Raw genomic sequence first — 15,067 nt, 5'->3', positions numbered from 1 at the left:
TAAACCAAAAATAGAAACTGTGGGGAGAAGGCATAATATCACACCCATACATCTTGGTTTCCTATCCAATCTTACAACCCTTTAGATTTATCTACAACAAAAGTTTCCAAAAGTTCAACTCAGATTTATATGCAGCCGGTCCAGTGTCCCCTCATAAATATAGAAGAGAAGAAAAAGGGGGTGAACATTTATAGCATGCTGGAAAATTTAATTAATTTTAGCTGAAATACCCTCCCAAAAAGCTTCAATCACAAGACAAAACCAAGATACAAAGAAGGCAGTGTGTAACTTATATTGAGTGCACACTGGGGTGACCTGGAAATTGAGATCGCTTGATGTTTAAGGCGTGATATGTCTATAAAAGTCGATGCAAAAATATCAAACAGTGTTTCATTAAACCTGCTAATAAAGTGAATTTAAAGGTATCAAAAGTACGATTTTAGTTGAAAACAAAATTAACTAAAGGTTACAAAAAAAGTGAAGAAATGTCAGTTTTATCATTATGCTTTTATGCATTGTGTCGCTGAGATACTGAAGTTAGCGTAGTGTAATGGACAATTATATTACTCGACACTTGTAAGAGAAACTCTTACTACTCATTACTATGTTTTACGTTGTCATCATATGTTATCACATCCTTAAATGTTGTATTTGTACCATCTGCACAATGAGAGACTGTTATTATTATCTTAGAGGGTTGCTCAGTGAAGAATCTCTTCTCTGGCCTGCTTGTTTTCTAGCCACAGATAACAAAAACCTGGTACAGGCATGAGAATGACACCGGGCATTCCTTTCTCCCTATCAAAAATGGTTCTCAGCTGTCTGTCATCGCTCCTACTTTCTGCAGATGGTATGCCAATGTGTACGATTGTTGAACCTTCTTTATAAAGAATAAAATCCTCCAAAGACAACTGGTATCTCTTTCAAGTTTATTTCAGATATTTCACAAGTAAGATATATTTCCACAACAATGCTAATCTTCTAGCCCCAGCCTATCATGTACCCAACCTTTCTGGCTTTAAACGAGTGATTATTTCCTGTTTCAGTGTTTTGGGGTTTTTTGTGGTGCTAATGCTAACCTTCTAGCCCCAGCCTGTCCTTGTCCAAAGCTCCTGTGCAAGCGGTCTAAACAACTACAACTCAGAGTCCTCCAAGCTTCCAGTCCGGACTGCTAGCTGCGTGGCTAACTGAGTATAACAGCAGCTATAGTTAGCAGCAGTTAGAGGTTACTCTAGCGATATGCTGCCTTCTATTTGTTTAGAGTTTAGTTTAATTGCAGACTCTCTCTTCCAAGTGTTTTAGACCTTTCAGTGAAAAAATACCTTTACATAACTTAATAAATCTACTTTGTATTGGGATGGTAAGTGGCTGAAGTCTGGACATTTGGACGTTATGAAACTGTAGAATTAAAGTGAAGGAACAAAGTAAGGTGAAGGTGCTCCATGTTTAGTTTGAATCTGATTAATACACATTACTGAACTAAACTTTTTTCTTGTGGCCATTCATTTATAATCTCTTTATCAGAACACTGAATAAACAAAAATGCAGTGTATGCCTGAAGCAAAATAGATTATTTTTCTAGTTTGAGAGCTGCATTGTGTTTTTACCACAGCGTTTCAATATAATACAGGGTATTGCATATACAGTGTTTATTTGATTAATAGCTGCAGGGATGTGAGTGATATCCCTGGTAAAAGGGGAACATCAGCTACAAAACAGAGACAGAAACTTGGCAGGAAGAGGGAGAAACTGATACTAAACTTTAGGAATAATACATACATAGATGTAAGTCTGTTAGCAGGACCAGGATTTTATTAAAGCACTTATCTTGACTGCCCGCTGCGCACCACTGCATCAGGAACCAGTGCAAATTAACCACAATGAAGAGATTGTTACTCACAACATCTTAAAGTTGAGTATGAATGCCCTTTTTGTAACATGGATTTACTAACTCAAGGCTGTAGTTGTGTTATTAAATTACACGGAATGGCTTTTTTTGGCAGATATCTTGTTTTCCTTTCTCGGTTAAATGTAGTGCAGCCATCAAAGTTCTGCTAGGAAATGGTTTTATTTGATAAAAAGCATCAAGACGCATGTATACCTACAGCCTCAGCCTAATATAGACTGCAATAAAACTCACATAACTGCAGTGATAAACCTGATTTTGAAACCCGCCTCAGCCTCCCAAGTGGTGTAAAGTAGGTACATTTAGTCAAGTACTCCACTTCAGAACAATTTTGAGGTGTATTTTATGTAAGTAGTTGAATTTTCTGCTACTTTATACTCTCCACTGCAATTCAGAGGCGAATATTGTACTTTTACTGGACTACATTTAATTTACAACTTTTGATACCAAATCACACAAAATGCCAATTTCTACACAATGTTGCTTTAAAGTGATGAAAGATATATATCATTATATACTTTCAAATGTTATATATTTCTGATGGTGGATCCCCCTCAGTCCTGCACACTAGACCTTTAAGTGTACTTTGATGCCAATAACTTTTGTCTTAAGTCACAGACTGACTTGGAACAGTGGATTTTTATCCTGTGGTATTGGTTTTTTCACCTGAGTAGAAGATGTGAATACTTCTTCCTCCCTTGAGCCTCCATACATGCTGTTTTCCTCCATCTGAGTGGACAGAAATACATGCGAACAAATGAACATGTTTGACTTACAACACTGCAGATACATCATGTAGGAATGTTTGTTTTGGCTTCCATAAACAGATTCAGAGGGTGGAAGTAAGGGTTAATCAATGGCTATCACCATGTTAGGTGCAAACAATCAGAAAGAAAAGCAACTCGTAACTGACACTCTTTTTCCAGCGGGAAGAACAGAGCACTTCCTGGCAGCCCTCAGCAAGGCACCGGCAGCACTAAACCACAAATAATAGAAGTTAATTCCACAGACCAAAGTCATGGGTAATAAAATGTGAGGGTCTGGAAATTTACCTGCACTGGAATGGCCAATATAAAACCATAATTAAGTTGGTCTACCGCAGATGTCGTCAAGGTTGCTCTACTTCTCTCAGAACCTAAATTTAGCAAATTTAGTGTTGGACTGGGATCCAGGCCCATTCAGACTTTGAAGACCCATTATGGGGTTCTGTTTGATGGAAAACCCCTACGGACTCATAGTGTTTTGAGTCAAAAGCAACAGTGCTCTCTGGCGGCAGCACAGAAACAGTACGGCATCATCAAGAGAAAACAGCAAAGGCATGCAGTGCTGCGTTCAACCACCAGAGTATACTGCATGTCAAGATTTACTCAGCTTCAGGAGCCATGTCCTCATCTCAACTCGCAAAACTGACACTAACCTGTAATTGAGACATAAAACAGCTCCATAAAATAAAGACTCCCTACTGGTGCTGATAAATTGGGGCAGCAGTCATCAGTTGAATTCATTTTCTCTCTTGGTTGAATGTGCGCTAAGAAACACTTATGAAAATGATGAGATACATTTGAACAGAACAAAGGGTCTGAAATTGCGGCAGAACGGAGTTAACAGAACCCCCTGCTTGTTGTTGTGGGCTCATAATGGCTCCCCTAAAATCCCCCTAAAAAGACTTTCAAGCTGGTGGAATTAAGGCCGGTTTTAGTGTTGATTGCGTTGCTATTTACCCAGGCTCTGACTGTGTCTGATTCAATATATAAACACTTAACCAGCTTCTCAAGTGGCTGCGAGAATGGAAATATTGTCCCTTATTAAACACAATCTGACTGATCACTGTTTGTACCTCTTTGTGTGTTTTTCACAGGAGAAGCTGTGCTCAAATTCCAAGAAAGCATACACTGCAGCGTGAGAAGCGGATGTAATCTGCGAGGGTTCATTCATTAAGATCAGTTGCTTGTTAAGATGAGTTGTGGTTCAAGAGCATCTGCTGAGGCATGTGGCTGCAAAAAATACTGCAAGAGTTTTGTGTAAAGGTATTTTACTTGTGTAAAGTTTGGATTTTTTGTCTGTTTGATGGCCAAACAGTATCAATGAATTAGCAAGGGAATGTCTTGTTACTGATTGTGCCTGTCAAATAGAAACAATAATTTAGAGAGTGTTTTAGTGGCTGTGAATAATATAACTTTGCGATGATAATAATAATGTGGAAGAATGTCTCATCTGATGTGGTTCCTTCAGGCACCGTCAGAGGCGCTCATTATGACAGCAGAAGGATTTTAAATGTCTCACGCCAGACAGTTCTGTGAGTCAACCTCTCCTTTCCAGGTCAACTGTTGTTTTTGTGTTTTTATCCTTGAATTCACTGAATGTGCGGTTACACTTTCTAAGAAGGTCATGTTGATAACGCATTACTGTGTAAGCACGTTCATGAGACAGGCGGGGGGCACCAGGTCAGTTGTTCTGGGCCTAAAAAAACAGACTGGGGATTATTTTGTCCTGGGCACAGGCAAAACTATCAGCAGCCCTGTTCATAAAACAACATAATGCTCTTCAAAGGCTCTTCATAAATGTTTATAATCGTGCATGAGACGGGAAGTTGTGTGTTTTGGAAATGGCTTCGATAATCACTGTTGTTTTCTTCAGTGATAAAACTTTACTTGCCTTCAGCAAAAAAACGCTTGCAAATCCTCATAATTTGCTATCATATGACAAACCATCACTAATACCCTTATACAGTCACTTAACTCAAGGCTCACAAAGCCATGCATGCATATTATTGATGTTTATAAGACTTGTTTTTCCGAAAAGTAATCCGTCAGGCTCCATGTATCATAACTATGATTTATTCTGAAACTTAAGCGCCGTCCTCGATGTGTCTTTATAACCGGATAAAGACGAGGTAGTTATGCTGTGACTCAGATTTTACTTTCAAACACTGTTTTTCCCTTTGGCACGGGGGTATATTGCTTTAAAACTGCCAAAGTAACCAATCTGTCTAGTCAATACAGAGTGCAAATCATAATCTTTATACTTGTAAAGCACAATTTGCACATTATATGTTGGAACCACTGCAAATGTCTCCCACAACCGCTCAGCTCAGTCTGACTCTGAGAGACATCGAAGACTGTGCTATGGAGGCACAATATGAACAAAGCTACTTACTTTTATGCCTATTTTACAACTATTCTTATTTATACCTCTTATCATATTTGAATACTTTCTGTGTTTCAATTTTATAATCATGCTTTAATATATGTTTCATATATGTCCTTTATGTAGCTTGGTACGGCCCACTGAATCTCGTTGTACTTGCACAACGACAATAAAAGTTAATTATCAATACGAATGTTAAGTTTATATACATGATGTCCACTAGTTGTATTACTTAATAAACCTTCATAAAGTTGTCATGCATGATTATTAACATTGATGAAGGGGGTTTGTGAAGTATTATAAATGCATTATGATGTATTATGGATTTGCTTATAACACATTAAGGACATGACCTTAATAGAATGTGTCATCAAATTCACATGCAGACACATAAACATGATGTAAATACAATCACACATTTGTACTTTATAAATATAGATGCTGGGAAGTATGCAATTACAGTGTGTTATATATGCAAAGATATCAGTGATAAGCTCATTTGCAGTTTAATGGTGTAAACCAGGGTTTTATGGCTGAATGTTACTGCTTCATTAACCGACTACTGTGCTTTATTACAAGGAGAGAGAAAGCAATTAAAGTAATGCAACATAATTCCCTTGCATGGTTGACTTTTGCAGCCTCCTCGCACTCTGGTTTCAGTTTGGTGTTGGCACAAGGAGGGGGGGTTCTCGATAAGGTTTCAAGGGGTTCTGACAGACAAGCTAGAAACAATTTAATTCCCCAATTATTCCACCCCATAAAATTCAGTGGGGAGAAAATAAGTGAAAATGAGCGAGATGGAGTAAAACTGCAGGCTGTGCCGCTCTGCTGTCTTTGTTTTTATCTGATCTTCATCTCATTTTTACTGAGTAAACAGAGTAGTTTTATGTGTTTAGAGTTTATGACTGTTCTTTATTGAGAATTGTTCCTGTCCTATCATGCCAGACAAAGATAACAAGGAGAGCACCGGAAGTACAGTATGTGTTCCTTCAAATTAATAGCATAAAAGTGGGACAGTGACATTAATTTCCCTGCATGTCGTTTTCAGCAGCTTTCATGAGCACATCTTATTGATCACATATCCTCTGTGTGTTCATGAGAACAGTTTGGTTTATTATGTTTACTATATAAAGCCCGTTGCTGCGGTTTTATATTGAAAACAGAAGCCGGAAATCGCTGTGTAGCCCGTGTCTGACTTGACTGTGGTCCTCCTCCGCGTTAAAGGCTGTTGGGGAGGGAGGCTGGATTAGGATGAGGATTGTAGGAGTCACATGGACTCAACTTTCAAACTGGAGTGTAGTTGATGTGCTCTCCTCAGTGACGCTCCGAGGGGAAGCCGTCTCACGCCGTCGTGTCATTTCCATCTTTGTTTTCACTCACTTTTTTTTTTTTCTTTGGAAAACTTTCCTCGCTGTTCAGACGCTCTCATCCAGCACCCACGGCTTTTGTGTTACTACTTTTCGTGGACTTTTCCAGCGCACTGACCGGGAGTTGCAACCTCTCAGTTCTGACCATGCTGTGAACTTAACGCATCTAAGAAAAAAAAAAACCGTGTTGTGATGTGAAAGGGAAAAAAATAAATAAGAGTAGCTGTTTATTTTATTCACAATGACTGAGGAGAGCAGAAGTGAGCACAGAGGCGAAAGCGGGAAGGACCTGGAGAAGCAGCTCCGGCTGCGGGTGTGCGTCCTGAATGAACTTTTAAAGACTGAGCGGGATTATGTTGGGACGCTGGAGTTCCTCTCGGTGAGTTCCCCCCCCCAGAACAACTGACACTAAATTGCACCTTTACACTCGAGCAAATGAATCCCCTCTCAGAGCAAACAAAAAACAAAATCATGCAGCCTGTTTAGTATGCACGGTGCGTCAGGCTGCGGAGCCGCAACTCGTCCACTGTTACATGTTAGTAACCTGTGGAGCTCTGCGTGCGCTGACAACAATGCCATGTCTAGCACGAGAATCAAACATTTCCCAGAGTGTCGCCTCCTCTGGTTCGAGATATTAACTTTTCAGATCGCAAGTGTGAAATTGGGAAAGCGGGCACAAAGAGGCATGGCAAAGCTTTAGTTCCCGCACAGCCAGAGTGATGTTAATCCTCTTTGCTGCGGCTCACAGCGGTTTGTCTGGTAATAACTGATCAGAAGGTATTGTGAGTCATCCGCCACACCGGAGCACAAAATCGCAGCGAAATCAAAAGTTTTTCAGACAAGTTCCTCACTCTTTAAAGGGGCACTGTGTGGATTTGGGGGAGGCGGCTGTTAAAACTTCTTGCCCCCAAAACGACATAGTGCACCTTTAAATGACCACTCTCTCACATGATGTTTGATATTCAGGCGATGTTCACTGTTGTGTGGAAATCAGAGTTATGGTGTCTCGGTCCAGGTGGTTGAAAATGTTAACCCGAAAGACAGAAAGAGGATAAACTCATCAGGGACACTTCTGCGATGACATCTGCATTTCATCTCACTGAGCCTGTGTCCCACTCAGGCTTGTAACTTATTCCATCCATGTGATTAACCCTCTTCGTACACAGCATAGAACACACAGGAAAGTGCATTTTACTGCCAACTTTTGATCAGATCCAGAAGTGGGGCGTCCCGCCAAGGACGGGACAGGTGTGGACTCGGATGAAAAACCTCTGACTCCGGCACACTGTTGCTGTCGGCTTGACGCCGTTAGTAAAAGTGACATGCAGAAGGGAAGGGAAACTTTGGGAACGTGTCCTTTTAAAAATTGTTGCCATGTACAGTTGCTAATGAAGCCTGTTTTGAAAGGCGGCTGTGACTCTTAAAGGTGAAATACCTCGCAGTCAATACTCTGATACGACGTGATCGAGACTGTGGGTCCAGAGAGCTTTCACCCCATTTGCTCATCAGTTTCAACTTCTGGGAACTTTGCAGGGAAGTTGGGTCGAAGGGCCACTGTGTTGTGTGTCGCTAAGCGTTCCCACACCACATGTATGAATGTGTACACCCCGACCCTTCCTCCCACTGCCCAGATGTTTCCAATGGAGGACAGAGGGACCAGGGAGGAGACAGCGCTTGCTCGCTTGTGCTATCTGGCCTTTCTTAGAAGTGGCATCACAGAAGAAGAACTGGAGGAGGCGATTACATGAGGGAATGTGTCCTCTGTCCTGGTGGTGGTGGTGGTGGGGGTTTGGGGAATGCAGTCGCAGCCCCTCCTTCATCTCCCCTGTTGTGCCGGAGCTGGGATTCATTTCAGAAGCGACTGATCCTTACAAGGCAACTCTGTTCTGGCCAGGGGATGTCGATATGGATGCATCAGATTGAGATCTGACAGTTAAAGATGGCTGGTTGTTGGTTCAGCTGATTATGTGGCTAAAAAGTGAGAGGAAAAGACAAAAAGAGTCAGTGTAATCTACAGTCTTATCGTCTGGGAGGTCCTGCGGAGCATCGTGGAGGATACTCAGGATGATCAAAGACAGCCCCTACTGGGGAGAGGGGTCGGATTGAAGACTTTCATCTGATCACACACAAACACTCCCTTCTTCCTTCCTCTGCTGCCACACAAGACCTACTAACCAACCACACAAGTTTCTGTGTGTCTGGAGGTCAGAACAGAGAACAAGGCTCGCCTCTCCCCCTCTGTGAGACTCCCCGGTGGGATAATCCAGGGGACTCCGAGCACCAGCAGGGAGAGGCGTAGTCGGGATATCGCCAGAGGGGTGAAAGGGAAAAGTGTAGAGCAGATCCAGGGTAGATGTTGCCAGGAGGGTGAAGGGTAGTCGGGGGGGAGGGGGCTGCGTTGGCTGGGCCTGGTGCCTTCTCTTGTAAACCATATTTCCTGGAGGAGGAATTCCTCCGAGGTTAGGAAATGCTGGGGAACAATGAGGCTCCGGTCAGTAGCCTGAGTTGAACAGTAGAGCAGAGATTGTTGCAGCTGATCCGTGGGACCCAAACACAATGCACCTCGCACATACTTTACTCTTAAGGTAGTGGAAAATAACAAGGATGATAAGCGCAATTTGTCGCAGGATGGTCTGAGCCCATTGTATGGCCCTACCTAACCCCCTCGTGGGAAAAATATGCAGATTGCATCTCGCAGGTGTCGCTTGTTGGAAAGTCTAAATTTGACTTTCCTCGGGATGGAAGCGCCACCTTTTACAGTGAATGTACTTAAGTTACACAGTAGTCTGGCAGCGAGAGGACGGCTGTCTGAAATATCTCAGGCCTGTCTTACATAATGAACAATTATAGCTGTAGATAGTGGGCGGCGGTGGACACTGGTGTTTATCTTGGACGGCGGCGAGCCAATAAAACGACAGTCATTCTCAGAAATGTCTCAATGAGGGAGAACAAATCATGACTTCATGTAAACAGCCGCTTTTAATGAGGTGCTTGCAGCTTTTAAGCAACAGTGTCAAATAAAGTTCTTTGCTCAGTCCCTGCAATTGTTCGCTGTCGACAGAGAGACACTGAATGTCTGCACGATAAGCACTTAGAAGAGGGAATGCGAGTGAAAGGACAACGGAGGAAACCTTTCATGTCCTGATTTCTGGATGAAGATCTGAGCCACGAGTTAACTTAATATATTCCAAAGAGCTTCGTTGTGCAGTAAGTGGTCCCTCAGCTGTTGCCTTCCTCTCCTCCAACAAAAGCCTGTTGAACTACGAAGCAACCACAGAGTGTGATGTTTAAAACATTTTTAATCCCCTGCATAAATTTAAGTTAAATAAATGTGGTTTGAGACATTGTAAGGCTGTAGAATCTCTGAAGAAATTCAAGAAATATTGCATCACTTTTTTTTCCACATCTTTTGAACGCAGCTGCATGTGATTATCCTCCTTATTCATTTTTATTTATGTAAAAGGTTGAAATTAGTCAACAAACATGTCGGTGGTCACTTTAAGTCAGTACATTTTCAGTGAAAATGGATGTAGGAAGTTGAGGAAACAAGCCTAATGGAGAAAGCAGACGCTGAGAAGGATCATTTAGCGGCTCTTAGAAAACCCAGGTGTTCAAGTCCACCCGGTGTATGTGCGTAACTCTCTCGCAGAGTTGGGATTTGTTTACATCGTGAGCAAGAAGTTTTCTTTTTTGCTTGCAACTTCTGACCATCGGGCATGTCCCGAAGGTGGTCAGGTCGGGAGCGGGGCCAGAACGAGAGGGTCTGTATGCCCTGGACAGACAGCCCATGACCCCGGAGGTCACGACCCCTTGTTCCTATCCCTTTCCTGTCTGTTAATCTGTAGACGTCATGCCGAATTTGAGCTGCTTTCTAATGGAAACAGGAACAGAAGATACTGATGCTCTGTGCCTCCTGGTTGGATGCAAACACACCAACATGACTGAGTAAAAACAGGGAAAACACAAGCTTCCAGTGGCATGTTAGAAAACAAAGCAAACATAAGATTTTGTCGTTTATAAATTCAAAATGAAGTGAGATTAACTGAAGTATGAATACTGTAATTGGTCAATGTTTCAGTGCTCAGCAGCCAGAAATGTTAGGAGCCGTTGTCTTGATCTGTTGAAGTGGGAGGAGATGATGGCTTAAAGAGGGTTGTTTATGTTAGTATAATGAGACTGACCCCACGTGATATACATCAGCCCCTTGTACAGCTTCCATGCAGCAATTTAAATAGTTTATATAAGTGACAGATCAGATAAGACAGTCCATGTTCAACATGTGTGTTTACATGGTGCCGGAGAGTAGGGATTGGGTGGACTTGAGGCTGAGGGTGAGCGTGTAGACCGGACCTGCCTGTGGCCGTTTACTGTTGCTTACATTAGCTTGTCTCCACACTGGGAGATAGACTGGGAACTGGCAGATAAAGAGATTCCAAGGAGAGCAGAATATTGCTTCCCTGATTGCTCTCTTTTTTATTCCTTCAAGGTCCCATATAATGCCTATTTTCAGCTACATACTTTTACTTTGAGTGTTTACTAGAAAACATTTAGAAAATAAACACTTTATTGTACTCACACACATTTCTGAAGCACTTCCATTCACCCACTGCCTGAGTGCTCTGTTTGAGAGCCTGTCTCTTTAAGGCCCCTGCTCCTGAATAGCCAAGTCTGCAGTGATTGGTCAGCACTCACAGGCCTGAGTAGATACCGCCCACCATGTTTCCGTCTTAGCTTTACAGGCTTTTTCTTTTGTGAGTATGGCTGACCTGGGGGGCGCGGTTAGGGGCAGTGACTGTTAAGTTGTCACATCACAAAGTTACAGAAGTTCTGATGCTTTGCTTAAAGGCAAACCATTTCTGAATCAGTGCTGTGTATGCATTTCTCCTTGGATTGAGCATTTTTGACACTTTCGCAGTGTTTATGTAGCACCCAGACCTGCTTTGTAATAAATAAAGAGAGTAAATCTCACTTTTTGCATAATGGGACCTTTAATTACTTCCTTTATTCAGAGCTGATGATGGCTCCATCGTGCTGTTGCTCGTTCCCCACATGCATTCCCCCCACTTCCCTTTAATGTACATTAAATCTCTCCGGTTCCTTTATGTTTTTTTCATGGCGTCCCAGATGGGAGGCGATTACATGTGCCGTGTCGACAAAAAGTGTTTTTTTCTACAGCTGTATGTAGATGTTCATTAAGATCCCCACTAGACTGCTGTAGATCACTGACATGAACCCTGCAGAGGCCCTGTGTATTTCCGTTTTAATTGAGTTTTATTCCATGAACATACACATGGCTCTGCCTGCTCTTTACATATGTGTGATTTTTGAAGAGAGCCGACATGTTTTTCTCCTTGACTCCTCTTACTAATTGGATTGGGGTCAGTCAGTCTCTCCTCTCTGGGAGCGCATGCGGCTTCTCTTCGGTGCGAGGCCCCTGAAGTGATGATGCGGCTCGCTCGCATTTCAATTTCACACCACTGCTGCCACGACACAAGAGGCCCGCCTGATTATAAGTGTAAATGCATTCTGTCTCCGTTTGATCGTACTGTATATTTTGCGGGGGGTAAACCTGTCTAGTACCCCATCTCCAAGCTAAAACTGTCTTTTTATCCGGCCTGAAGATGAATGATACCGAGGATTAGCTCGACGACAGCAGAGCCATCCCCTGCAGAGCGTTTTGCATCAACCTTGAGGCCCGTATCAATAAAAACACTGAGTGGGATAATCCCTCATCTTCTCATTGAGCAATTCTGCTATGGGAGCTGCTCTGTTTTGCATGCCTTTCAATATTTTATCCATTCATCTTACAAAAAAACAAAGATTTAGCAATTTCCTAGATGCAGCAAATGTGATTACCACAGGGTATTATTCAGTAAAATGCCTACATTATGCCAGGTTGTAGAATAAATATTGAATATTTTAATGTTCAGTGTGAGGCGTGATAGTGTAAGTTAATGTTATTTGATTGAAAGGGTTGTTTCTAGGGTTTCAGTTGCTTCAGGATTTTTTTAAGGTTCTTTGTGGCCTTAAATGCCTGATTTCACAGCAAAAAAAAATTTACGATGCATGTTGCAGTGCTTTTAGTCGGTTTTTGAAATTGTGGGAGCAAGTGAACATTCCAAAGATAGTGTTTTAGAGTTTTGTGATATAACTGCACACACATGATCTCCATCTCATCTCTGATTTCTCTAGACATCCAACTAGAAATGCGAAATAAAGCTTGCACACCATGTTTTATTTGAGACTTTTCATGCTTAAGCTCCTTTCTGGACTTTTTCACATACATGCATGGCTCAACATTGTGCATGATTGGAGAAACTCACAGGAAACGAGCATGATTGGTTACGGAAAACAAAATTGCATGGTCTTGCAGAATTCTCTGGGATTGGTTGATTTTGCATTGATTTTTGGCATCCCTACATCGCAACATCCTAGAGGGACTGGATAGATGCCACACTCATGTCTGTATGGTCATTATAACACTAATACCAGCAGCTGGTTAGCTTAGCTTAGCAGAAAGGCTGGAAAGATCGGGAAACAGTTATCCTGGCTGTATCCAATGGTGGCAAAATGGTAGCCGGACACAGTGACGACGACACTTGAGGATGTCACTGTGTCCGGCCAAGATGATCAGATAACCAGCAGCCCAACCAAGAAACATTTCAGCACATAACCTCTGTAATATCTCAATTTCAAGGCCAAACAAATGAGATATAACATGTGCATCGTTGAGCTTTAAAGATGCTGCGAGACAAATTTGTCGGGAGATGAGAGTGGTATTAATCGATCTGACTCTTAGTAAGAATAAGAGAGTATTTTCCAACTATTGAAGTATAAATAATAAATAACCATAAACTTTGAATAGGTAAAATGTTTTTTGTAGAAAAATAGTAAGATATTTAAACATTTAAACCGATGCCCAGATCTGTCTGTGTTAGTGATCATTTTTTCTCTCCACTGCTGTTGCAATGAGAAGATGAGTATCAGTGAAAGAAAAACAACCTTTGCTTTAGCCATTGTCTAGTCTGCCCTTTAGCGTATTGATGACTGTTTTGTTACAGTCTTTTACACCTTCTCTCTGTCAGTGTAAAAGTCCCCCTGGCAGGTCCTTACACTGCAGAGAGTTCTTTTGCTTTTGTCTCGGAGAGGCCATTTCTCAAGCAGGATTTCCTTCCTTCCTGGCCCTCCCCATCTTTACATTGTGCTGCATGTTTCCTGCTTCAACACACACACACACACACACACACACACACACACACACACACACACACACACGCACACACACACATGAACACTTCCCCCACTGTCTCCACCAGGCCAAGGAAAGGAGAGTTGCCCACTTGGCAGCGTAAAGCATCATTGCATAGGGGATAAGGCTGCAGAACTCCTCCTGCATTGAATCCATTAAGTGGATTCAGCTCAGGAGGGAGGGGTGGAGCTGCCCTGCTGCCCGGAGGAGAAGGCGGCCTTTGATACGGCCCCTGCCAGCTGCCTTGGTCACATGACGCTTACGTGCGACAAGTAGAAGAGTGGCGGGACTACGGTAGACACTTTGTCAGAACGTCCATGGAGTGTGAAGGGGTCATCATCACAAGGGGGGACTGTGTTATTTCGCTGGCACGCTCTGCCGTGGGGAACACACTCACAGGCATGCACACGCGCTTGTTTCAGATCAGTATGCCTGTGGTGTCGGTTTAGCACTTTCAAACCTGCTCCGGCCTTGCAGTAATCCTACGTGACACAGGAAAAATGACAATGTGTTTGCAAGTTAATTAAATTCTGGGATGATGCTCATGAAGCCAAGTTAAAGTTATTGCTTGTAAAGTGCATTCTCTATTTATTCCCAAATCTGACATCGTGTCCTCAGACAAGCTCGCATGCTCTCTCTCTGTGGTTTAAACTCACACTTTCCATGGCATTCATGTCTGCGTCCGCCCTGCATTTCTAGCCTCAGAATCCATAAACATCCAGAGCTGCCCAGCCAGACATGATGGGAAATTCCACTTCACTCCTAATTACTTAATTAAGCACTTGAATGGGATTTGCTGCAGAAGCTCTGAGAGTTAGACAAGTGTCTCTCTGTCTCTAAGCACGCCTTGTCTGCAGACATCCTTTTCATGTCTGTCTGTCTCTCTGCTTTCCTTTTTCAGTCTCTGAAACTGACTCTTTAATACAAACGACTGGACCTCGTTTGAGGGATTGGCAATGAGCAAACCTCTGCTTTCCAATTAAAAAATGCTTTAAAACTGGAGGTCAGTGAGTTTCAATTAAACCTGCATTAATTCATTTTTTTGTCCGCTTTGGGGCAGCAGATATAATCCACTCATCAAATATTCACAGCAAATGCATAATCAAACTCCAGCACACGTGGAGCAACTTTGGCAAAACAATGGGCTGAAAGATGCTAAAATGAGACTTGGAGCTAAGGGCAACTGCAGAGGTGGGCGTTTCATCCCTATGAGTGATCACTTTGCATTACTGTAGTCACATGATCCATTGTGTGCATAAAAATGTTGATTACATTTCAAGAGATCTGCTACTGTTGTGCCGCGGTTTCACCTTGTTGTTGGTATAACTCGAAAATGTCATTGAAACGTCAGTTTTAGGATAATGTGGAGATGTTATTTTATGGAGTGATTAAGTGGGA

General features: G+C 42.3%; 1 protein-coding gene across 1 annotated transcript in view; it reads left to right on the top strand.

Moving 5' to 3' along the window:
* Nucleotides 1-6,282: 6,282 nt before the first annotated feature.
* Nucleotides 6,283-15,067, top strand: part of prex2 (phosphatidylinositol-3,4,5-trisphosphate-dependent Rac exchange factor 2) — a 103,825-nt gene continuing 95,040 nt past the window's right edge. The window contains exon 1 of the mRNA XM_030398749.1: nucleotides 6,283-6,799. Coding sequence (XP_030254609.1) covers nucleotides 6,662-6,799 — 138 coding nt within the window. The 5' untranslated portion in view covers nucleotides 6,283-6,661. The remainder of the gene's footprint in view (nucleotides 6,800-15,067) is intronic.

This window comes from Sparus aurata, chromosome 19 (genome assembly GCF_900880675.1).
Source record: "Sparus aurata chromosome 19, fSpaAur1.1, whole genome shotgun sequence".
NCBI lineage: Eukaryota > Metazoa > Chordata > Actinopteri > Spariformes > Sparidae > Sparus > Sparus aurata.
Note: the sequence above shows the minus strand (reverse complement) of the source record. Positions and strands in the feature narration are given on the sequence as shown.